Below are 23,784 nucleotides of genomic sequence, written 5' to 3'. Positions count from 1 at the left end.
AAATGACCAAAGCGACCAAACACTTGCAAAAAATCAGGATCTAGAGGGCAGGAAGTTCATCACAGCATTTTAAAACCTTAATGTGGTATTTAACAATAACAATAACAGTAACAATAGCAATAATTAATTGAAGCACCCTATGAATAAAAGAGCAGTCACATCAATTGGCCCTAAGCTTTTAAAAAGTTTGGTTGTTAATGTAAATAAGGCACGTAACTCTCCATTTTCTGCCACCCACCTTTTCCATCAAGCTTTCTTGTGTCTACCCATTTTTTTGGCAGTCCAGTTTGCCTTCCTCATTCCTGACCTTTCTCTTTCTCATCCTGTTTTAGAAAGTGCAAGTTGTTGTGACTGTTTTGGACTATGACAAGATTGGCAAGAACGATGCCATTGGCAAAGTCTTTGTGGGCTACAACAGCACCGGGGCGGAGCTGCGGCATTGGTCAGACATGTTGGCCAACCCGAGGCGACCCATTGCACAGTGGCACACCTTACAGCCGGAGGAGGAGGTAGACGCCATGCTTGCAGTCAAGAAGTAGGAAGACAAAAAGGAAACGAGAAAAGAAGCCTTTCTGCATTTGCCCATATAGTGCTCTTTAGCCAGTATCTGTAAATACCTCAGTAATATGGGTCCTTTTCTTTCCAGCCATGCATCCCTAACACAGATCAGTGGTACTTCAAATCTTGTTTTTAATTTGCACAACTTTAAATGTAGAAAGCCCTACACAGCCCTCCCATCTCACCACTGCCCTCCGATCGACTCTTCTTTTAAGCAATATGTGTAGATAGAGCATGACGGAAATTATTTATTGTATCACAGTTGTACATACCAGTATGCTAAAAAAATAATAATAATTTATTTCTAGTCCGTTTATTTGTATGTTGTAAGCGTTTCCTAATCTGTGTATATCTAGATGTTTTTAATAAGATGTTCTATTTTAAATTATGTAAATTGACTGAGATATAGGAGAGCTGATAATATATTATAGGGTAACTAACTATCGTATCGTCTGCATTCCAGCAAAAATTCCAACTTGTTAAGGCACTAGTAGTGTTACACTGACATCTTAAAGGACAACTTAAATCTGAGCTTTCAACCGAATCGTTCAAATATCGACGTACGCTCACATGACACTCCTTGGAGGGGTTAATTCCCATTGGTGGTCTTCTCTCGTGGGCAACTTAGCATGATCTGAGCAGCTCCAAAGCTGACCTCAAGGAAGCGTAGCCAGAAGCTGATATATCATTTTTTCCTGTGTATATATATATAAAAACAAACTGAAATCATGGCTTTACACTTAGAAATTGAAGGGACAATTCCTTTGAGGGTGGGAGCATTAATTACAACATATAGGAACATATAAATTGGGGGGGGGGGTTAAATCACAGGGGGGAAGGATGCAATAGTAACAAACCCCTACAACTGACCATGGCAAAACACATACCTGAAACCCAATCGCTCTCCGTTTATCACCTTTATACAAAATTTGCATACTGTGAATCCCATTTGTGATCTCACATTCTCTAATCCTAATGAGTTTGCACATTAGACTTTGTAACAAAATATTTTATTATACTAAGCCAGATGAGAAGGAATGCAGAATATTTTTTAAGACAAAACAAAAAAAAATCACCGCCGTGTGTGTTTATTATACAAAAGTAGTTTCATGGTGACGAGACAGTATTGTAAAATCCCATCAAAAGAGGACAAAAAAAAATTAGCCATATTTCTGAATGCACTTCAAAGCAAGCCAAAAGATTAACAGCTAGTGACCTTTTATATACTATTTATACTTAATAAGTTTTAATTTGTCCTTTAAAAAAAAGTGAAACAAAACAAAGAACAAGTTCTAGCAAACTGAAGCAACCTCTTATGTACACTAGTTGCTCGTTTCAGGAGGAGTTTTTAAATGTTTTCAATGTTACTATGTAGTAAATGGCACTATTATGAAGCTATTAGTCATTCCATTTAAGCGTCTTAAAAGACAGCTCTGTGTATCACTGTGACTGCCGTGTGTGCTTAGAAACTGTAGTTTTTCTCAGTGGATAGCAATCAATTTATTCCGTAGTGATATTGTAAAAATACTGCCATTCCCTTCTACTGCACTGCCGAAGGAGTGTATAGCACAAGCAGTTCTCCTACCTATGGACCAATCCAGAACTGAAGAGCTATGCATAGGACAAGGGCATCAAAATAGAGCAGATGGACCACACAGCATTTTGTCGACACTGTGCAATATTCCGCATCTCCCCCCTGTCCCCTCCGTTTGATGGTAAGACAGTTGTCCTACAGATAAAGACAGTTGTCATCTCAGATAATTCCATCTCATCATGTCGTGGGCATTACTATTTTTTTAGCTCAGGTCTCTTCAATAGAGACACCTTCCATTTAGTTACTTTTCTTACTTGCATACTTATTTAAGAGACTGTGAATATAACGTGTTGAAGTACTTGTTCTATTTTTAGTTACCACCCAGCACCAAAAACACAAGGAGGTAGCAAAAAAAAAAAAGGAAAAAGGAAAAAAAATAGCACCCTTTTGTGGAATAAGTGGGTTTTCCCTAGAAATAAGTGGATAATCCAGTTAGATAATAATAATATTTTTAAAAAGAAAAAAACAGCAACAGATTTTTGAATGACAACCCCTTTCTCAAAGCTGTGGGTCTACACCTCACCCAGTAAGAAGTGGAGAGGTTTTTTGCTTTCTGCATAGCTTCCCAACAGATGAGAGTGGAAACATCTATCACTCTGGAGGTCTTTCTATTTTCTATAAGAAACGGAAAAAAAAGACATAGTTGAGTCAGATAAGCTAAGATGTATATATAGGGAAAAAATCTTACAGGAATACTTTTATAACCTAACATTTTTAAAAGGACCAAATCCCACCAAAGAGAAGAGCTCAACAGGCTTTGCAGCCTATGAGGAAAGAGTTTCAGCTCCACTGTAACTTCCTTTAGTTGTTCATTGTAGCAGGGACAAAAAAGAAGCAGCAAATAGCGCATCTTGAAATTTACAGGCTCAAGCTGCCAGAACTGATTCATTGTGTTAAGGTATTCTTAATGCATTTTCTTCCAGCACTGCCAGACTGAATGTCACCACAGAATTGGTTGCTAATGTACTATAGTTCTCAGCAGAGAGCAGACCTGCTATTTGACCAAGATGACATTTTCATCCTCAAAAGAAGCCACATGTACCTTTCTGACAAAGCTGTGTAAAAGTATTAGAATCTGATGCTGTAGAAAGATCCTAGTTGCCTTTGTGTATATTTACTGCCTGCTTGAGTGTTTCTATGTGTGGATTTTTCTCTGTATCTTGTAGAAGCGTTTGGGGTGTTCTATCCTGCCATATGGCTCGTAGCCTGCGAGCTGACAAGTTTAGCTGTATTTTACATTCAGTTTTGATGAGGTGGTTTATATTTTGTTTCACTTTTGTGTAGTGAATCCCACGGTAGAGTTTTTCCAGGTGTTGTTAAAATAAAACATACATACTACACAGATATTCAATAAAAATGTTTTATTTCCTGTTGATGCCTTGAGTGTCTTCGGTTTTCTTCCTCGGCTTAGTAACTAAACAGGCAGGAATCTGTCAACTCTGATTCATCCATTTCAGATGTCATCCCCTCAGGCCAGCAGCTCCACTGCATCCTTGAGGCCTGAGGTGTGCATACACACAGTTGCAATGCAGCTGCAAGTGGGTATCTAAATGTTGGAGAATATCCCATGTGTGCAATTGGAATACACATTTGCAAAACAGGTCATTCGCAAAAGAGGTGCATACTAAGTGCATGGATGCAGATTTATGTACATGTATTCGAAGCTGGAGGAAAAATTGCATGTGCGAACTCAGGCAGGTCCAGTCTGGTCCATCACCTTGCATGCATTCACAAGTCCAGCTAGATACTTGGTGATATTGTTGATCTTCTGTTTTGAGAAGAATAAAGGTTATATTGCCAAGTATCTTAGTGGGACTAAAGGCTCAAGCTGTTGATGCACATGCAGTAGAACTTTGACCAGAGTATATTTTCCTGACATTCCACACACCATCTGTTTTCCTAATGGCTTTATATTACCATCCCTCCTAGCTCACAGAACCACGATTCCACTCTTTATTTCAGGGTCATTCTTCTTACTCTGCCCCACAGAGTGTATACACAATGATGTGTACCTCCATTATCAGTGTAGCATGTTGGATGACAAAAGCAGGGCAGGTCCTGGTAAATTGCGTGCAAGCATGACTCCCTTCCAAGCTGCTATCCCAACTGCATGCCCGCATGGCCTAGATGGCTCCACATTTTCCAGGATGTGTTTAAAATAGTTGACCCTGCTATGAATGGTATCAGCAATAAGTGATGCAATGCAATCATCGTACATATCTCTCTATTGATTTGGGGGATTAAGTTATCAAAGTGAAAAGGAACGAAAGTCGTCACCACTCCAGTCTTCAATCTCAGTCCTTAACAGCTCAGTCATTACTGCCCTTAGGAATTATATGGTAGGAAGTCCTAGTTGGGAGGTGGAAGAGAGGTGTATGAAAAATTGTAACAGATAAATAAATAAGCAGGGGTATAGCGCTAGATGTTATGCAAGTTAGGCAAACCATAGACTGGAGGAGAATGCAAAATAAAATTGGGGGGGGGAGCTTTGAGGGGGAAATTATCCCAGGCCATTAATAATTCCCTGTCACAAAGTGGCTGAAATTGGGTCATTAGACAGTCATGTTAGCAGTGCGTATTCCCAGCAGTTTCAGCTCTCATCCTTTTGAAGGTAGTTATCTGATCATGAAAGCATTTCTATGCCACATTTCCTGGTTTTTAGGGATACACATTTAGTAGCACAAACAACAGAAGGCTTTGCTTTAACACAGAAGCAAAAAGAAGAGTATGCCTGCTATGAAAAAGTAAAAATGGTAACTTGCTTTAAAAAGAAACCAACTGTTGGCATATATATCAACATCCTAAATATTACATTTGTCCTCCTATTTATGGAACTAAACAAATTGCCATATTACATATCAAGGTCAATTCATTCATTCAGCTGCATACCAAAGGTCTGCAGACACAACAATTTGTTGATTTTAATGGTATATTTGATTTCCCACATCTCCTATTTTACTTTTAAGTCCATTTTGCAAACAAAACCAGCCTAAGATTTTGAGTTTAAATGCAATGATATTATGTTAAAATGTTTGGGAATAATGAAAAAAGGAACTAAGGGTTGTTTCCAACTTTAGTGCTACTCAGAGTCAATTCATTGAAATTAATGAACATTATTAACTTAGCCCCATTAATTTCAGTGAGTTAGATTCTTAGTTGGCTACAATCCTAACATGCCAATTAAATCACTGCATACACACCATACATTTAAAGTACATGGTTTCCCCCAAATAATTATGGAAACCAGTAGCATGGCTGGAGTGGTACAAGCTATATCCCAACACCAGGCACAAGATCTGGGGGGCAAGGCTTAAGGTTGGTGCCTACAGAGTGTAGATTGAAATGATTAATAATCACATGGATCTTACACATTCAAATATGATTTCCACATTTATTTAGTTATCAAAAAAATCAAAATTACCTCTAAACAGTCAATGTTTTTATTAAGCCCATATAGGTAATTTTGATTTTAAAAAAGAAAATAAATATGAAAAACATATTTAAATGTATGAAATTCGTTGAATTATCTTGGGTGGTATTCAATTAATAGTTTGCACTAGAACAAGGGAATTTTCCATACTTCTCCCACATGCAACCTATTCCATCCCCAAATCTGCTCTGGAGGATTGGGGGAACCCCAGATCACATTTAAGGGGTACACAAGGGGGGAGAGAAAGGAAGAACATTCTACTTTAGAACTATGTTGAATACAGCCCACTGATTTCAAGGTCATGTTTACTCTTGATTCATATAGTGCATTGATGTGTTTCGGGAAATTTAGGTGTTTATTTAAACCTCAATTGAATTAGACCATAAAACAATAGTCAGATATTGCAACCTGGGGAAGTTCTTCTGCTAGGGCTACTGGAGCACAACCTTCCCAATGAGAATATCAAGCATTTTTTCTAAATCAGCTCAGAGGAGGCATTTTTGGCAATCTTCTGCTCTCCGGGCAATCAGCTCTCCATGTCACTCATCTGATACTAATACAAAAGAATAGCAAAGTTTTCCCACCTACTGTCTCTGGGGAGAAAAACAACAACAACATGCGAGTGTCATTTGAATATTAGAATTATTGACTGTTAGACAGCTGGCTTTTCATCTCCTACTAGGAAGACTTCCACGCCTTCTGTTGTTATAAGGACTATCCAGCTATCACTATGTCAGATTACAGGTACCTGAAAGCCTTTAACTACAGCTCTGTATCATGAGCATGCTCAGAGCTGTTTCCTTGAAGGCCAGATCTCCTCAACCTTTAATGTCTTCTGGTAACACAGAGAAGCCACAACTAGTGTTTTCTATTTGGGTCGGCTTTTTTGTTTTGTTTGGTATTAGGTTTATGTCCTTGCTGCAAAGAGACGAAGCAAGCAAAAAACAATGGGTAATAGGTAGGCAGCAGGTAGCGCTGTAGGTTAAACCACTGAGCCTAGGGCTTGCTGATCGGAAGGTCAGTGGTTCGAATCCCCGCAATGGGGTGAGCTCCCGTTGTTCGGTCTCAGCTACTGCCAACCTAGCAGTTCGAAAACACGCCAAAAAGTGCAAGTAGATAAATAGGTACTGCTCCGGCGGGAAGGTAAACGGTGTTTCCGTGCGCTGCTCTGGTTTGCCAGAAGCGGCTTAGTCATGCTGGCCACATGACCCAGAAAAACTGTCTGTGAACAAACACCGACTCCCTCAGTCTATAGAGCGAGATGAGCGCCGCAACCCTAGAGTTATCCACGACTGGACCTTACGGTCAGAGGTACCTTGATCTTTACCTTTTACTAATGTGTAGGCACTGCCGCACAAAAAGATCAAGAGCTACTGTCAAGGAGGGGGTCGCTTTCCCGAGTCTTCACTCCAAGCTCCTAATCAATCACGCGCAAACCCCAAACGGGTTACCAGGCTTTATTGGCTTCTTCTCTGGCACCAGCTACAGGACATCAAACAGCAAGTATAAAACACAGCATGTTCTCTCCCTCCCCCAGCAGGTTAACTTGAAGATTTATAGGGGCTGGGGAATGCTGGCAACCAGCCAGCGCCATCACATGCTCCCACTTTGGGGACTAATTGTTACCAGCTACCTGAGGGGCCCCACCCAGTGATACTTGCTCACAGGATCACTACTTCATGACAGCTACAAGTTTGTTTGGGGTGTATTGTTACTATCATATATGCCAAAGATGGCCCTGGGTCCAATGAAATAAATATATATATATTAACAGGAATTGATGGTTCCATAAATTTGACATTTGTAGCAGGCCAAGAAACTTGAAGATCAAACTCTAATGAAGGTAGCAAAGGGATGAGAAATTAAAAATTAACAAACACCTGGGTCTCAGTGACATGCACCATAACCTGTACTAGATTTTTTAAGAATTGTGTTGTTTTGTAATACAATATGCAATTTGTCAACATAATCAGACTCTTTACCAGCAGGTTGGAAGGTAGCAAACATAACATCATTTGTAAAAGGATCCAGAGGGGAGCCAGGAAATTATAGATCCATTAGTATAACATCTGTCCCAGGTAATTGGGAAAAGGATTATTAAAGTTAGACTCATTAAACATATAGCAGAGCTGAGCAGGGATTAGCATTGCTTCTGTAAAAGGAAGTCCTGCTTCAACAACTTCCTGCAGTTATTTGAGAGCTGCAACAAGCATGTAGATCTTTTCACATTATATTCTTGGGCTTCCAAAAAGGTATTGACAAATTCTCTCCACAAAAGCTCTTGAGCAAACCTCACAGCCATGGGATTAGAAGATAGATCCCCTTATGGTTAGTATTTGTATGGAGAGCGGAAAGCACTATGGAAGAGTAAGCAGTCACATTTCCCATTGGCTGAAGTAAGCAGATCCATGTTCTGCCTGGCCTGGTGTGATTTAATTTGTTCATAAATAAATAACCTGGAGTCAGGAGTGAGCAATGAGGCAGCCAAGTTTGTGGATGTCCCAGGAATCTTCAGGATGGTGAACAGCAAGTAAAAAGAAATTGATTCACAGCAATCACACAATAAACTTGTTTTCACATAAGAATGTATGAGGCTTTGTTCCTCCTCCAGTTCTTTTGCTCCTGCACTGCTGTGAGCCAAACCATGCACGTTGTCTCAACCCTGGTTTGTGATCTGCCTCCTCCAGACAAATCACAAGCTGTAAATCAAAGACAAACAAAGGCAGTCCTGTTGCCCAGTTCTGGCTAGAATCAACATCTGACTCAGAAGCCCGGCATTCCCCAATGGACTGGCAGCAGTGACAGAGTATGAGTCATCCTTTTTTATTGTGCAGACTTTATGATTTGTGCAGATGATGATATCGGGGCAGTTATACTTGATCTTCTTCCACTACTGTTTGCACCTGCAAAACGTTTGGGGTGGACGTATTGCTTCATTTTCAATCAGTGCAAGTCCCGTAGCTTCCTGCTGAAATCCTGTAACTTTTTATACCACAAATGTTCTGATTTATTTTATGTCTCACTTTTGTTGCAATATAGCACAAGAGGGTCCCTCCAGGCAGCAAAAACATGATAACGTTTTGAAAGCATCACGGAACAATCAATAAGTTGAAGTGATGTGTGGCAGGTCCAATATAAATCTAACACTAATGCACTATTATTGTGGCAATTGCATGTTGCAGAATACACTTGCAAAAAACCCAACAGCCTGATGGGGCCCTCGAGCTCTCCCTGGATGGTTGCAGAATCTATATTTTGAAAACTGCTGCAAAGTGTGAATCTTTAAAATCATGGCCTGGTGATATTTGAAATAAGCTCCCTTGCTATGGATAATTATTTAGATTTTACAGCTGTCATAAGCAAAACATGCTTCAAATAACTGCTGTTACACTAAGCAGAGAAAGTAGTGAAAAATTACCCATTTCATTCAGCTCATTTAACCCCTCATCAAATAGCAAAGAGAACATTCTCCTCAAACTGATAACTTCAGTTAGCAAGCTAAAGTTACTGCGTGTCTCCGTTGCTTTTCACATCAAGATAGCTAATTGATTATAATGCATGCAAAATTGAAAAGGCATTGTATTTCCTGATACCTGCTGTTTTGCGTATCTATATTTGCATTAGCATTAGCATTTTCATTTTCATTTTCGTCAGATCAGATTCCTAACTTTAAAAAAAAAGAAACCTAAAGAGTCATCTTATTATGGAGTGTTATTCGTAACATTCTGCTTGGGCATGGTAATGATAAAAAAGCAAGCTCATAAGTCACTACCTTGATGAAGCAAGTTTGTGCCTAGGTCTAAGACCCAGGTTCCATAAAACCCTGATTGGGTCCATAATGGAAGAAACATGAAATGTAAACAGTGGTGGCTGGTGTCCATTGGGATTGGTAGGGCAGAAGGCAGAGAGACCAGCAGTAGATGGAGCCAGGATGGGCCCAGTGACAGACAGAACCACCCACTGACTAGCAACTAAGATGGCAGACAAGAGGGGGCTGGAGGTTTGTGAGGAAGTGCCTCCACTAGATGTAAATGTTCTACTGTAGAAATAAATAACTCCATCCATCCCACATCTGTTCCGGGATAGTGTCAGAGATGCCCTTTTCTTGTGGACATGAGAGGAAAGGAGATGGATGCCAGCTCTGTGCTTTGCTGTCTGCATGGGTGGCCTCATGCAGGCCAGCCAATCAGAGGTAGGATAAGGCTGGATATTTAGGATTGGTAGGCCCACCTTCCACAAAATGCACCCCACAAATGGAACTGCTGTGTGTCTTAATTAGGCCTTGCTTGTCCTTTAGCTGAACATCCACTGCATTGTGGGATGGGTGCTAGACAGTAAAGCTTACTAACACAGTGTAGTCTTTACAAATCATTGTAAAGCTTTGATATAATCATGACCTTAGCTTTCCAAATCAATCCGTGTCTTCCTTCAGAAAGTTCCAGGAAAGTGAGAAGTTGCTCATCAGACCAACTATAAAGCCTATTTAAAAAACAGTGGTGGTTGATGTGTCTGCGTCTTCAGGCCACTAAAAGAACTATGCAGTTAGGTGCTTCTTGAAATATAGGCGAGCAATAAAAAAAGCAGCAGAGCAAACTCTCAGAAAATGTTTAGAGTAGTTTGGATGAAAAAGAAGTATCAGGGTTTGTTGCAAAAACACCACCACCACAAACTGCTGTTCACTTTAGAGACAGACGATAGTCTATCTGATGAGCATCGGTTAATATTATAAATGAAAGAATATCTGTTAATAAACAAAATGAAAGAACCAAGAGGGGGAAAGAGATCAATTTCTTGAGAGACATTATTTGGACTTCTGTGGATTCAGCTTTTTGGCCTCAATTAAAAATGTGACTCATGAGTAAGGAGTTATATGAATTCTGCTGCTTACTCATGCTGACTGAAGATCTGAAATCTGATGTCTGTACCTAGCATGTCATAAAGCAGGACTGATGAAATGTTCCTCCTCTTTCAGCTGCAAAAACAGAATCTTTGCCTTATTCAGGCTATACTGTCACATTAATCTTTTCTCACACAGACATCTTTGTCTGGAGCTCCTCTTAGTGGAAAGAAAGAGAATCCAAGAATATATAAAGGTGTGCTTACCTGTAGACTCATATACGGAATATCTGTGCATTGAAATTGTGACATAGGCATCACTTTCACAGGGTATGAAGGTGGATCTCAAAGTGCATATAAAACCACATTGATTTGATTTTTCAGCTCCTAGGAAACATAAAGAACTAAAAGTAGTATCTAAATTAATCCTGATATTTAACATGCCAGGTGGCACAGTTTGATGCAAGCAGTTTTGAGTTTATATCTCTTTCCCTTTAGTGAAGGCACCACTAAACTATTTTCTATCCTTCTAAATAAGGAAAGATGCTGTCACAGAACCTGATAAAAGTGACAAATCACACTTGCCAAGACTAATGGGAAAACATTATCTTCTTCATAAACACCCTATCTGGGATTTACATAATAGGAACTAAATTTATTTTCCATTGTTGGCAACATTTTAACAGCTAAAGATGGATCCGGGAAAGTGGAAATGTAATCTTTACCAACTACAAAAGATATGCAGCAGACAAAATACCAGTATCATTAACAAGCGTCTCCTACGAAAGACAGATGCTTTTAATTGACCAATTTGCTTGAAAGCCCTTTTAAAACAAGAAAAGTGTGTGTTAGTTAACCAGTGCAGTTTCCATATGGGAGAGTTCTAGAGAGAACCCAATCACAGCTCTTTCATTGTAAGCTACAAGCGGGATAGAAATTGACTTGCAACACTATTAGAGAATATCACACTTTTTGTGTGGGCACATCTCACTAACTTCAATCCATACCAACGGACTGGGCATGGCATAGCAGCTGTGAGCATGAAAGGTCCAAGTCACCTGACCAGCCTTTTGAAGCCCAGCACACATTCATTATAACTTTTGTTGTGGGCACCATTTTATTGCCTTATTTATCTACTTTTAATTTATCGGTTAATGGCATACAAAAAGTCATTGATAAATAAAATAGAGCTAAAATATTTTCCACCTCTATACGTCTAGTGTTATAGTGTTAACTCGCCATAATGCCATATAATGTTAATTTTAAACATAATGACTTAAGGGTAATAACAATAACTTTCTGTTTACTGTCACAAACTGCGTTACTAAAATGGTGACTATTCGGAAAGCCTTTTCATCATTTATTTTTAAATGTCATTATTGTGCTAATGTTGTAGTGCCATAAATGCAAAGATACTCATAATATATAGTATAAGATCTATCTCAATCTATGAATATTTGTTGTAAGATTAATATACCTTTTTTCTTTTTTATGTATACCTATGTTTGCTTGTTTTTTGTGTATGCTGTTTTCTTTTTGCTAAAAAAAGATTTTTTTAAAAAAATACTCATTTCTTTTAAATTGCTTTTAAACAAAAAACAACAACAACCCTTCCTGCTGTGGTTATTGGTGATAACAAATCATTTTGTGTAAATTAACATTATAGCAATGTAACATTATAGTGTTACAGCACTATAACACCTTTCCACCGAAAACAAGTGATAGCTAGGAAAGCATTTTAACACTAATTAAAAGATTTTCTGAGGAAAGTGAATGGGGTGAAAAAATGTTGTCCACTGCAAAGATTATAGTGAATGTGTGCTGAGCTGTGATAAGTTCTCCCACCTGACATGTCACAGCCTAGGTCAAAACGCCACCTTTTTCAAAGACTGGAAGAGTGGTGCTAAATGCAGAAACAGCTGTGGAGATTATGCTAGTCTTCTGGGAAAAGTTGAACTTTCAGTGTTATGAGAAAAGACAGACGAATTACAAGGAAAATGCGGGATAACAATGACTGGATGACAGCACTGTGCAGATTCTGAAGCATGGCATTTTCACACTACTAAACACCTAGTGTAGAAGCACTGCAAACGATACAAGCCGTCCACTTTTGATTGCAAGTCAAAGCATAGCTACATAAGAAATCTCCGAAGAGCCCTACTGTTTCAGAGCCAAGATCAACCCAGTCTAGCGCTCTGTTCCTCACAGTGGTCAACCATATACATTGGCAAGCCCACAGAAAAAGACAGGAAGGCCCTCTTTTATGTTGGTCTCTCAACTCCTGGACACAGCATGTTATCATGATGACTAGTAACCCTTGATAGCCTTATGCTCCTTATCTACACATCCTCTACACAGCAGTAGCAATGCAAGGGGCAGTTTGGTTCAGTATCTCTGAACAGTGCAAGATTCCAGGGTTTCCTGGATCTTACACAGGGTTCATGCTTCCTTCTGGGAATGAAGTACAGCAGAGATTTTGGTGTCCCAACACACCCATCTGTCTTAATTAGCTTTAAACATTTGCTGGATCTAGGGATTAGCAGTGTCTGACACACATTTTAGTACCCCAAGCATTGATTAAATTCTAACACTTACTGGATTCAGAGATTAGAGAGGCCCAGCACCCACAAACTCATAATTTCCGCCCTCCCTTCCCCACGTGGGAGGGGTTTGCGGCACCGAGCGGAGGTTCACCTGGGTGGGTGCCTCCCACCTGCTTGGGCCGGATTTTGACCCACCCTCGGCCAGGGAGGACAATGGATGGCCAGCCGGGGGTGGGGCTAAAGGCAAAGAAAAGAGGCTGACCCCATTGTCCAAGCCTCTTTTGGTTTTCTTCCTTCCAGGAAACTCATAATGCACTCCTTATAACACACATTTCGACTACTTCCAGAAGCATGTAAATAGGCTGAGAAAAAAGACACAGTTGGAGCTATTCTCAATAGAGATCTCCTTATATGTCCTCCCTCCATATGTGGGTGTGGACTTAAACGTATGGAACTACAACATGAGAGAACAGCTCTCAGTGATTTCATCTTCCATCGACTAGTCATACGGATGACAAAGACTGTGTTTCTTTGCATACTTACCTCAGAGTAAGCTCAACTGAGTATGGTGGGTAAGGTTTGTGCTGATGTTATGATTACAAATGTTCTCTTCACATTTCATTTGAATGAAAATTCAAGAGATAAGGGGGAGGGTGGTGAAAGAGAGAAACAAAGTTATGATGTAATGCAGCACTGGGGATGTCAACCTGGACGCTTAGACCTAAGCTCTCAAGCTTGCACTCTCTGGGGCAAAGGAAAGCTTTAGAGCAATGAAACGTGAAGTCCACAGTGATATTTACAATGCATTTGAGGATAGCACTGAAGCCCACTGGACTCAGCAGCAGCCCAAGGGGAAAGCGTAGGGGTGCTGGATGCCACAGTTTCATTCAGCTGAGGATAATCTTCTGAAAAGCATAATAATAAAGAACTGTTAATGAGCAGGAAGCTTCATAAACCAAAGATATGCTCAGATGCTCACAATCTCAAAGGAGCAGCAGCAATCTTGAGACTCCAGGTGAAAGAAAGAGAGAAAATATGAGGTGTCTTCCTTTCTTTGGTCTGGTTGGGACCAAGTGTCATTGGACTCCTTCACCAGAATAATTTAGCAACCAACAGCCTACCCTGCAGTTGACCCCTCATAAGGAGAAACTGGAACCCTTGCATAAAATGTCTTTTATAGAGTACCTCACAGGCAATTAGAGGAAATTTTCTTAATGTTCACAAATACAACAATGCAGACAATTTGCATTCTGGAACATAATTTACATAAGTTTGAGATGACATAGTTTTAATCTTCGGCATAGACATACAGGCCACATTCATACATCACACTAAACCATGGTTTTGTTTTATGGGGTCATGCAGGATTGAGCCACAGCAGGCTTTGGGCTTGGGTGCTTCTCTAATACACTTACTCTGCTCTTCCTGCACAGCTGGGAGATATACAGAAGACACTGTTTCTGCTTTTGGTTAAGCATCCAGACTGACAAACTGTGGTTAGCATTACCTCTGGTTAACTTAAAACAAGTCAATTTCAAATCATGGTTTTGAAAGCTGGCTTGTTTAAATTAAATTAATCTGTATTTCTGGTCCAAATGACATGGCACATGGTGGTTAATCAAAAGCAAAGATTCTGAATTCTTCTGGTGTCTGAACATGCTTGTTATGCTAGCTGTATTATGAGTAAGGGGCCTTCAGATGTAATGGGAAAACATGGTATCTCCCCATGAGAACAAACTGAGGTTTAGACATCCAGACATCCTTTTAATTGCACATTATTGGTTATTGGTGCTCTTGGTGCTCTTGGGACAGTTGCACACAATACTATTTCAATATTGTTTGTGCCTCCAAAGGTTTTGGGGCAGCCACACTGCTTTGCTTCCAATCAGCACATAACTTCTTGCTGAAATCATTTTATACCATAGGCAATCTGGTTCATTCTTGTCCTGCTTTTGATGTGCTACATCCCCTCCAGAAAGCAGAAATGTGGTAACACTGGGGAACAAATCCACAACTAATATAGAATGATTGTGTCACGAACATGCTGCAGATTACATTTTCAATTGAACATCAGTCTTAGGAGGGGATCTTCGTTCTTGGCTTTTCCAACTAACTGGAGTTTCCCTCACATGGTAAAATAGGGAGTGAACCACCTTTTCTGCTACATATAGAAAGGCGGCACAAACAACAGAGACCTTAATTTGATGGCACATGTTTCGCCTCCAGAAAAATGGGCTGTCTTTTCTGTGGATTAACAGGATAATGTCAACTCACTCTTTTCTACTTCATCGCTTTGCATGCCAAAAGGAATTAGAGGGTCAACTGACTGGGCAGCAAAAGTCACTATCCTTGACTAAGCTTATTCTTCTCATTTGTTTATTCCATAATGTATAATCTAGTTGTCAGTTTTCATTTTCCTTTTAAAGCCTTTCCTTTGCCAATTTCCACCACTCCAATATTAACCAGTGGGTTTAAATGTTTATTTCTCAGTTTCTCCTAATTTCATCTCACCATTGACAACCAGGGCAAACTCTGGCTTTCCAGAGCTTCACAACCTCTTAGCTCAAGTGGGCTCTGGAGGTGGAAAGTCTGACCCAAAACAAACTTACTGTGTTGTACAGATCAGGCCATTTACAGATAGGTAGCCGTGTTGGTCTGCCATAGTCAAAATAAAAAAATTCCTTCCAGTAGCACCTTAAAGACCAACTAAGTTAGTTCTTGGTATGAGCTTTCGTGTGCATGCACACTTCTTCTTCAGATACACTGAAACAGAAGTTGCCAGATCCTTCTATATAGTGAGAAGGTGGGGAGGGGTATTACTCAGAAGGGTGGTGGGAATGGGAGATCAGGGAATGGGAGATCAGGCCATTGTGAGGGAAACAGAGGTTGTGGCTTGTGACAAACTCTAGTCAGTTTCACAACAAACCAACATCAGGTTGTACAGCTAGTTTGTTTAATTAGCCAGCCTTTGTGATAAATCACAATCCAGGTTCTCTTCTACAATGACAAGCCATGATCAGAGTGAAGGATATAGCTTGGAGCTGTTGTGCCAATCCGTTCCGCACGGTCGTCAGGGAGCCCTAACTAGTTCTAACAAGCCCAGGTTTCAAATTCTTCCCAGGTGTCCACAGAAGCTCATTAATCCAGGTAGGGGAATTCCCCAGGACGGATCATTTAAGCCGAAACAAAATATCCCTCATTTTACAGTAGAGCATAACCGCAGGGCATCAGACCATGTAAACAGTATGAGTCTCTGAATGACTGGAATGCTGAGTGGAATGAAGACATGGAAAGAAAGAGCGCTTCATGCAAGCAAAACAGGGAGGGTCCTTCAAATTAAAAACATACCTTTCCACCCACGATGCATGGACCACTGCTTCAGGTTAAAGGAATGGAGGCGGCTCACTCACAAAAGCAGGTGGTGGGAGAGAGAAGGAGACTGTTCTAAGCTTTACTTAAGGAAATGAACTTTATGAGATTCCAAAGCCTGTTTCATGGACAGCTTATCTGTCACCAGTGAGAGGCTGGGAGCTGCAAATAAGCTCCAGAGAGCTAATTTAAAAGCTATGCAGAACTGGACAGATTTAGCACATTTTTCTTCCCAACCTAATTTTTAAAAAAGAAAAAAGATTCCTCCTCCTCCCCCATCCAAGTTCTTTTAAAAGAAAAACTAACAGAAATCTCAGCACTTGCCATTTCCTAACTGTTGCTACTGAGATCTATTTTTGGTTCTGGCTGTTGCAGTTCCTGAAATTATGTATTATGGCTATTGGGATGTTTAAACTGTTGCTGTTTCTTGGTTCTTATATTTCGGGAACCGCTTTGAGATTTACAAATGAAAAAAAATCAAAAATAAATAAGGAAACTTTCTCACATTTCTTGCATGTAGATTTGGTACCATCGGTATTGTATTATTATTATTTCATGAAACTGTCCTTTTTGCAAATGGGATGTTTCATAAACATTGGCTAACTTTTGCCCTAAAAAAAAAAAGGTATTCCCAGTTTAGTGGTTTCGAAAAGCTACATGATTGTCTATAGCTGTACACAGTGGTTGCATTCTCAAACTACGGTATGTTGCTGACTCCTGAGGAAGAGAATGCAGCTCCTTTGCTCCTTCCAGGGCATTTTATATTAGTGTAGGATGGCAGCTTAGCAGAGGTTTGGCTTCGCATGTTGTTCAGACCCAGGTTCCTAGTTAAGGGCTCTCCTCCCTAACCCTGATCTGCAGACCCAAGGTTTGTCCTATGGTTAAAGAGCAGAAACCTCAACCACAAATAGCAGGATAGGACAGCATGCTAAGCCAAACTTTGGCTCATGCACTGCACTGACCTCCTCTGGGGAGGAGCAAAGTGGGTGCAAGTTTCTCTTCAAGATACTCCAGTTCAGCAGGAGGTGCAGACCAGATCAGTGTTGGTGTATGCAGTCTGTCAAGTGGTCAAGTGGTTGGTGTATGCAGTCTGTCAAGAGGTACAGTGGTACCTCGGGTTAAGTACTTAATTCGTTCCAGAGATCCGTACTTAACCTGAAACTGTTCTTAACCTGAAGCACCACTTTAGCTAATGGGGCCTCCTGCTGCTGCCGCACCGCCGGAGCACAATTTCTGTTCTCATCCTGAAGCAAAGTTCTAAACCTGAAGCACTATTTCTGGGTTAGCGGAGTCTGTAACCTGAAGCGTATGTAACCTGAGGTACCACTTTATTCTCAGACAGGCTGGCTATCAGCATAAGCCACACCATTTGTTTGTTTGTTTGTTGTTTGTTCTTATTTATTATTACATCTATATCCAGTGCTTTTTCCCTAGAAAAATAGGTGCTGGTACTCACCATGAAGCTGTTAAGTAAGCGCCACACTTTATAACAACAACAAAAAAGAGGTGCCAGTACTGCATACCCTTAAGTACCCCTGGGAGAAAGCCCTGTCTATAGCTCACTTTCTTCTGAGATGTTCAAGGTGATGGTCTTGAGAGGCAGGTTAAGCTGAGAAACAGCCTGCTGAGCCAGAGCAAGAGCTGGTGTGGTGTAGTGGTTAAGAGTATCAGACTAGGACCAGGGAGACCAGGGTTCAAATCCCCACTCAGCCATAAAGCTTGCCAAGTCAATCACAGTCTCTCAGCGAGGATAAAATGGAGAGGGAAGAGAACCATACGCAGCACCTTGAAGGAAAGGTGGGATATAAATGTAATACAGTCATAATAAATATAAAATAACAATAAGTAAATAACAAAATACTGTATTTTTCGCTCTATAAGACACACTTTCCCCCTCCTAAAAAGTAAGGGGAAATGTGTGTGCGTCTTATGGAACGAATGCAGACGGGAGGCTCTTCTCAGCACTCCCTTTAAAGAGCCAAGTGGAGCGTGTGTGCGGCTCCTGCTGGCCTTTCCCCAAGGAGGAAGAAGGGCGGCCCGTCAGTCCCTTCTCCCTCCTCAGGAAAAGCCCCCAAGAGCTGCATACACACTCCACGCACTCTTTAAAGGGAGGGCAGCTCTTGGGGGAACCTTAGCCGCATGCAGCCTCTCCCGGGCACGGGATGAAGGCTCCCCTTGCCCGGGAGAGGCTGCGCACGGCCAAGCAAGAAGCCAGGACAGCAAGCGGGATGCCGCTGGCTGTCCTGGCTTCTGGCTTAGCCACGCGAAGCCTCCGCAGGGCAGAAAAGCCCCCAAGAGCCACGTTCCCTTTAAAGAGTGCACAGCTCTTGCGGGAGGTGGGGGGGAAGCCAGTAGGCTTGCTTTCGCTGAAGCCAGGAGGACAAGAGGGATCGGTGCTGTCAGGGAACTGCCATCAGTGCCGGAGGGAGAGAGCAAAAGCCAGAGGGATTCCAGAGAGCGTCCAGGGATCGGGAGAAGCAGCCCATCTTCTGGGGAAGAGAATCAGCATAGCACAAGTGGAGAAGGGGGGCAGATGGGGGAAGCGGCGAGGCGGTCCCATGACTCCTTGCCTGGGACCAGCGGGGAGAGTAGGGGTCTTCCGTTGCCCACGCCCTCCTTGCGCAGAAGGCTTTCGCGCAGAGAGAGTAGGGGGAGACAAGGCGTCAAAGAGCTTCTTTGCTGGAAGAAGTTTAAGAAATGCCCACTGACGGATTCTGCCAGCGATTGAGTCAGCCACGGGTAAGTGGCTGTCCGGACAGAAAAGGTTCACTTAGGCAACCCAGCCAGGTGTTTGCACCCAGCCGGGGAGATAAGCACCGGCTTACGCACAAGCAACCCCTAGAACCATTACAGGTGCGCACCGATCCCACTTGCTCTCCTGGCTTCAGGGATAGCCCTGCAAAGCTTTGCGTTGCTTTCTTATTTCTTGTTTTCTTCCCCTAAAAACTAGTTGCGTCTTTTGGTCCAGTGCTTCTAATAGAGCGAAAAATACGGTAAGTTGATGCTGTGTGGTGGTGCCCTTGGTTCTGATTCTAATACCAAATAACATTAATTTTCAGCCAACCCTCTACTGCTACTACTATTAATTATCATTGATTTATAATAAGTAAGGCCTGTTCCTTTGGTGCGGATACCCTCTGCATAGTATGACAATGCACAGAAGGAAGCCTCCCTTTGAGTTCAATGAGACAGATCCTTAGGGAAGTACATATACAATCGCTGCCTGAATATAATTTATCGGGCTGAATTTTTCATTGCAGTGGGACATATTTGTCACAAGATGGCAGAAAAAGACTATGAATATAACAGCTCTATTTTACACAAACTAAAAAGATACCGCAGCATACTCACAGGAGCATGCAAGATAACTGCACATTTTTCAGAGGTTATTTTTAAACTTGGTCAGACTTACGGGTCAGTACACTAAAGAGAGGAAAAAAGAAAAGAAAATACAGAAGGGCAGGAATTCATGAAATGATTTTTTAAAATACTTGAAAGCGTTAAGAGCCAGATTATTTCTCAGACTGGAAGGTTGTCCAAGTACAATGTTCTGGATATGTTTCAAGTTGCACTGCATTCATTGGACAAAACCCAGCATAGACAGCAGCATGAATAAGCTGATTGAAACCAATGGGCTTGGGCACATCTAATTCTGCAATGAATCCTGGCCGTCCTGGCAAGGCACTATCTCTCAGCCTCTAGTCCCTATGAAACAAACAAACAAAAGCAGCCTGACTTATAAGGATCTGATGAGGTCAAATACAATGAAAACGATTAATGTTCTTGGCATATTAAAATCATAGCAAAGTGGGTTGTTTTGCTCATATTCTCACTCCAGTCCTATTTATCTTAATAGTTTATGCTTCCAGGTAAGGATGCCTTTGTTCTTAAGCTTCATTGTGTGCAACACAAGCGATCCAGATCCTTGGCAGACAACATAACATTATTAAATATTCTACGCCCATGACAAAAACCAAAGAGCAGCACAGGTATTTTAATCTGTTTGGAACCCCTGCTTGCCAAGAGCATCTGCAAAAGAGCCCCCCCCCCCGCTTTCATTTAAGCTCTTTAATACTAAAACAGGAGCCAAGTACAGAAATTGCTTGGGATGTAAGCACCTCATGGGTTTCCTTCACTCGCAGAAAGACTGCACTTCCCATGCTGGCCCTGTGATTAATTCAAGCAGCTCGAAGATCAGCAGAGGTCCAATATTCACCCAGCAGGGACCACAGAGTTCAGGTGTGCAGTGCATGCACATCTGACACCGCTCTCAGTTATGACCTCTATGCTCAAAATCATTTTTCTAGAACAATTTGCCATGAAAGATGAAATGCGCAAAAAACAATGGGCTTCAATATTCAATCCGTGCATTCCATTCCATTTAAGGAAACAGAATTAGATCTACAACACTGTCTAGCTTTGCAAACTGTCGTCCACAGACGACCAATGGTCCATAAGCTTCATCCGAATGGTCCACATCTTATCTGATATAGTTAATCAGAGGCTAGAAGTAGCCAAGTTAAACTTGATAAAATTGCTATTAATGGTGGCAGTATGTTGAGACCAACATAGAACATATTCCCCCATCATTTCATGTTCTTTTCTTATGAAGTTAACTTTGGGAAGTTAGAGATGACTGCAATTAAGCAGTATCTAAATTTAACTGAATTTGCTGTTTCTTCAGAAAGACTTCTTCTGCCTTCAAGTGAAAATTGTAATTTCTAGCAGCTATTTCTACTAGCAAGAGCTCTATTACACAAGAACCAGGGCTTTTAAAGTTGTTGTGTTTCTTTGTTTTCATAGGAAATTCCAAGCAATATTTATTTTTAGTGGCAATATAATGAAAGGCGCAGAAACTAGGAGCACCCAGTCCCTGATAGCAGAGCTCATCATCTTGCCTATGTCAGGAAGGATGCCCTATGGGAACATGTTTCAGCACATTGCGGCAAATGCCAAGAAGCCCATTGTTACCATGCAAACACGATGGCTGAAGCAAGTTGGAAGTCAGAGCCCTTCTACGCCTGTGATTTGACAGTGAGACACGGAACGCAAGGCTGAAACTGGCAAAGGATGTTGTTGAGGGTCTCACAGGAATACAGAATGCTGGGACAAAACACTCACTTGAAGAGCCAAAGACTTTTTCCAGATTCCCAGAGAGGGGGGGGGGAGAGAAACTTTGGCTGCCAAAATTTGGGAGGGGGACAGAGAGAGAGAGACAAAAGAGAGCAGAGGGAAAGAAATGTGTTTTCGGATTTTATAAATAACCCCAGCTTCACAGAACCAAATACTAAATTTCGCAACTCAGTGTAGAAATGAAAGAATGTTCAAAATGTTTAGCTTTTTGTGGACTTTTCAACATTCTTACCGGGCTGAATTGAGTAATCTTTACTATTCAGCCCCTACTGCCTCTAGGTTTCAACTCTACTTGGATAGTTCAGATTCTCTGGGGGAGTGGAAACGTTCTCAGGTCGAGTTCTGGTCATTTCTCATGGCTTTCAAATTCTCAGGCCACATTAATCTGTTCATTGCTTATCATCGTACACTCTGGCACTATTGTCTAAAGCCTCCCAGAAGCTGATTACCATTACACTAGGATTTCCCACCCCCTCCCTAGTTATTTTGTTTCACATCAACCCCAGCCAAATCAGGATTAACTAAACCCAATTTGATTCTAATCCAAACCACACACCCTATCTGTTCCCTGCCAAATCAGCTTTGAACTGCTGAGATCCATGAACAGCACCAATCTAGCGACCTGCATCTCTGGAATGTATAAACAGGGTTCATACAATAACACTGCAAGTCAGGGGAAATGTTGAAAGAAAAAGACAGTAAACAGATTTGCCCAAAGACACCATTCTATCCAAACTATTGCTTCATGTCTAATTTAAAAGGCTTAGAGTTTACACTCAGGAAAGCAGAGGCGGGGGGGACGACACATTCACTGAGCTGCCTTTCTCCAGTGTGCAGCTGACATTTAAAATGGCACCATTTCAAACCTAGACTTTATTACAGTGTTGCAGAAAACTGGGATCTTCGACAACAAAAAGCTGGGCATGTGCCACATGCTTTGATCTGATTTTTGATAAGGTTCCTAAACTAGTCAGTAGGTCTAACCCACAATTAGTTCAGTTTAATAGACTCTTAATCTCAGTTTTATGTCCCAGTTTTCCTTAGGATGTCCCTATTTCCACTGGAGAAATGTTGGATTTATCCAACTCCCAAACTGTCTGAAGGTAATCCTGTATAGCAGGCATGTCCGCAGGCCTAATCCGGTCCACTGGTCGGTTTCATCCAGCCCCAGTGGCAGTTTATTTCCTGGGGTAAAATCCTAAAAGACCTTGAGCTTGTTTGGAGGTTCTAGCAGGGGAGCGCAGCTATCGTATACCCTTGACCGAAGAACGGTACACTCCTTCTATCTGGGATGGTCGTCCTCTTCCACCTAGAATGTTATTTTTGTTTCAAACATTGCAAATTCTTGACAAGATGGACTGTTTCAAGAGGTGGCAGAAGGACATTTCGAAATTTGTCTGGCAGGGCAAAAAGCCCAGAATAAAATTTAAAATATTAACAGATGCAAAGGAAAGAGGGGGATTTGCCCTGCCAGACTTAAAACTGTACTATGAATCAGCAGCGTTCTGCTGGTTGAAAGAGTGGATGCTCCTCGAGAATACAGATATCTTGGATTTAGAAGGTTTTAATAATGCATTTGGTTGGCATGCATATCTATGGTATGACAAAGTTAAGGTGCATAGGGCCTTCAAAAACCATATTGTTAGAAAAGCACTATATAATGTCTGGATAAGATATAAAGATCTGTTGGAAAACAAAACCCCTAGATGGTTGTCACCTTTGGAGGCTAAAGCGTTGAAAAAACTTAATATGGAAGCCGAATGGCCAAAGTATTGGAAAATTTTGGAACAAGATGGAGATAAGATGAAGTTACAGAGTCATGAGAAATTGAAAACCAAAGTACGAGACTGGCTCCATTATTATCAAATAATGGAGGTTTATAAACAAGACAGGAAAATTGGCTTCCAGGTGGAGAAATCAAAATTAGAAACTGAACTGTTAGAACCCAATACTAAGAATTTGTCAAGAATGTATAACTTACTGCTGAAATGGAATACACAAGATGAAACAGTTAAATCAGCTATGATTAAATGGGCACAGGACATTGGTCATAACATTATGTTTGCTGACTGGGAATGGTTGTGGAACACCGGTATAAAATTTACGGCATGTAATGCCTTAAAGGAAAATATTATGAAAATGATCTATAGGTGGTACATGACCCCAGTCAAGCTAGCAAAAAATTACCATTTGCCTGACAATAAGTGTTGGAAATGTAAAGAAACTGAAGGTACTTTCTATCACCTTTGGTGGACGTGCCCGAAGATTAAGGCTTTCTGGGAAATGATATATAATGAAATGAAAAAGGTACTTAAATGTAC

At 41.1% G+C, this 23,784-nt stretch overlaps 1 protein-coding gene and 1 long non-coding RNA gene across 5 annotated transcripts in view; one reads left to right on the top strand and one right to left on the bottom strand.

Moving 5' to 3' along the window:
- SYT1 (synaptotagmin 1) overlaps positions 1-2,986 on the top strand; it is a 359,848-nt gene extending 356,862 nt beyond the window's left edge. For all 4 annotated transcript variants that reach the window (XM_081211253.1, XM_081211250.1, XM_081211252.1 and 1 more), the window contains exon 10: positions 333-2,986. In XM_081211253.1, the coding sequence (XP_081067379.1) occupies positions 333-539 (207 nt within the window). In that variant the 3' untranslated portion in view covers positions 540-2,986. The remainder of the gene's footprint in view (positions 1-332) is intronic.
- Positions 2,987-5,822: 2,836 nt separating this feature from the next.
- On the bottom strand, positions 5,823-16,694 carry LOC308596358. The gene is made up of 3 exons (XR_014012488.1): positions 16,310-16,694; positions 10,686-10,805; positions 5,823-8,485 (listed from the first exon to the last, which is right to left on the bottom strand). It is a non-coding gene; the product is annotated as an uncharacterized lncRNA (long non-coding RNA).
- Between the last annotated feature and the right edge of the window lie 7,090 nt (positions 16,695-23,784).

This window comes from Podarcis bocagei (assembly GCF_964188305.1).
Source record: "Podarcis bocagei genome assembly, chromosome: 10".
Classification (NCBI taxonomy): domain Eukaryota; kingdom Metazoa; phylum Chordata; class Lepidosauria; order Squamata; family Lacertidae; genus Podarcis; species Podarcis bocagei.
The sequence above is the reverse complement of the archived record's forward strand: the minus strand, read 5'-3'. Positions and strand labels throughout refer to the sequence as shown.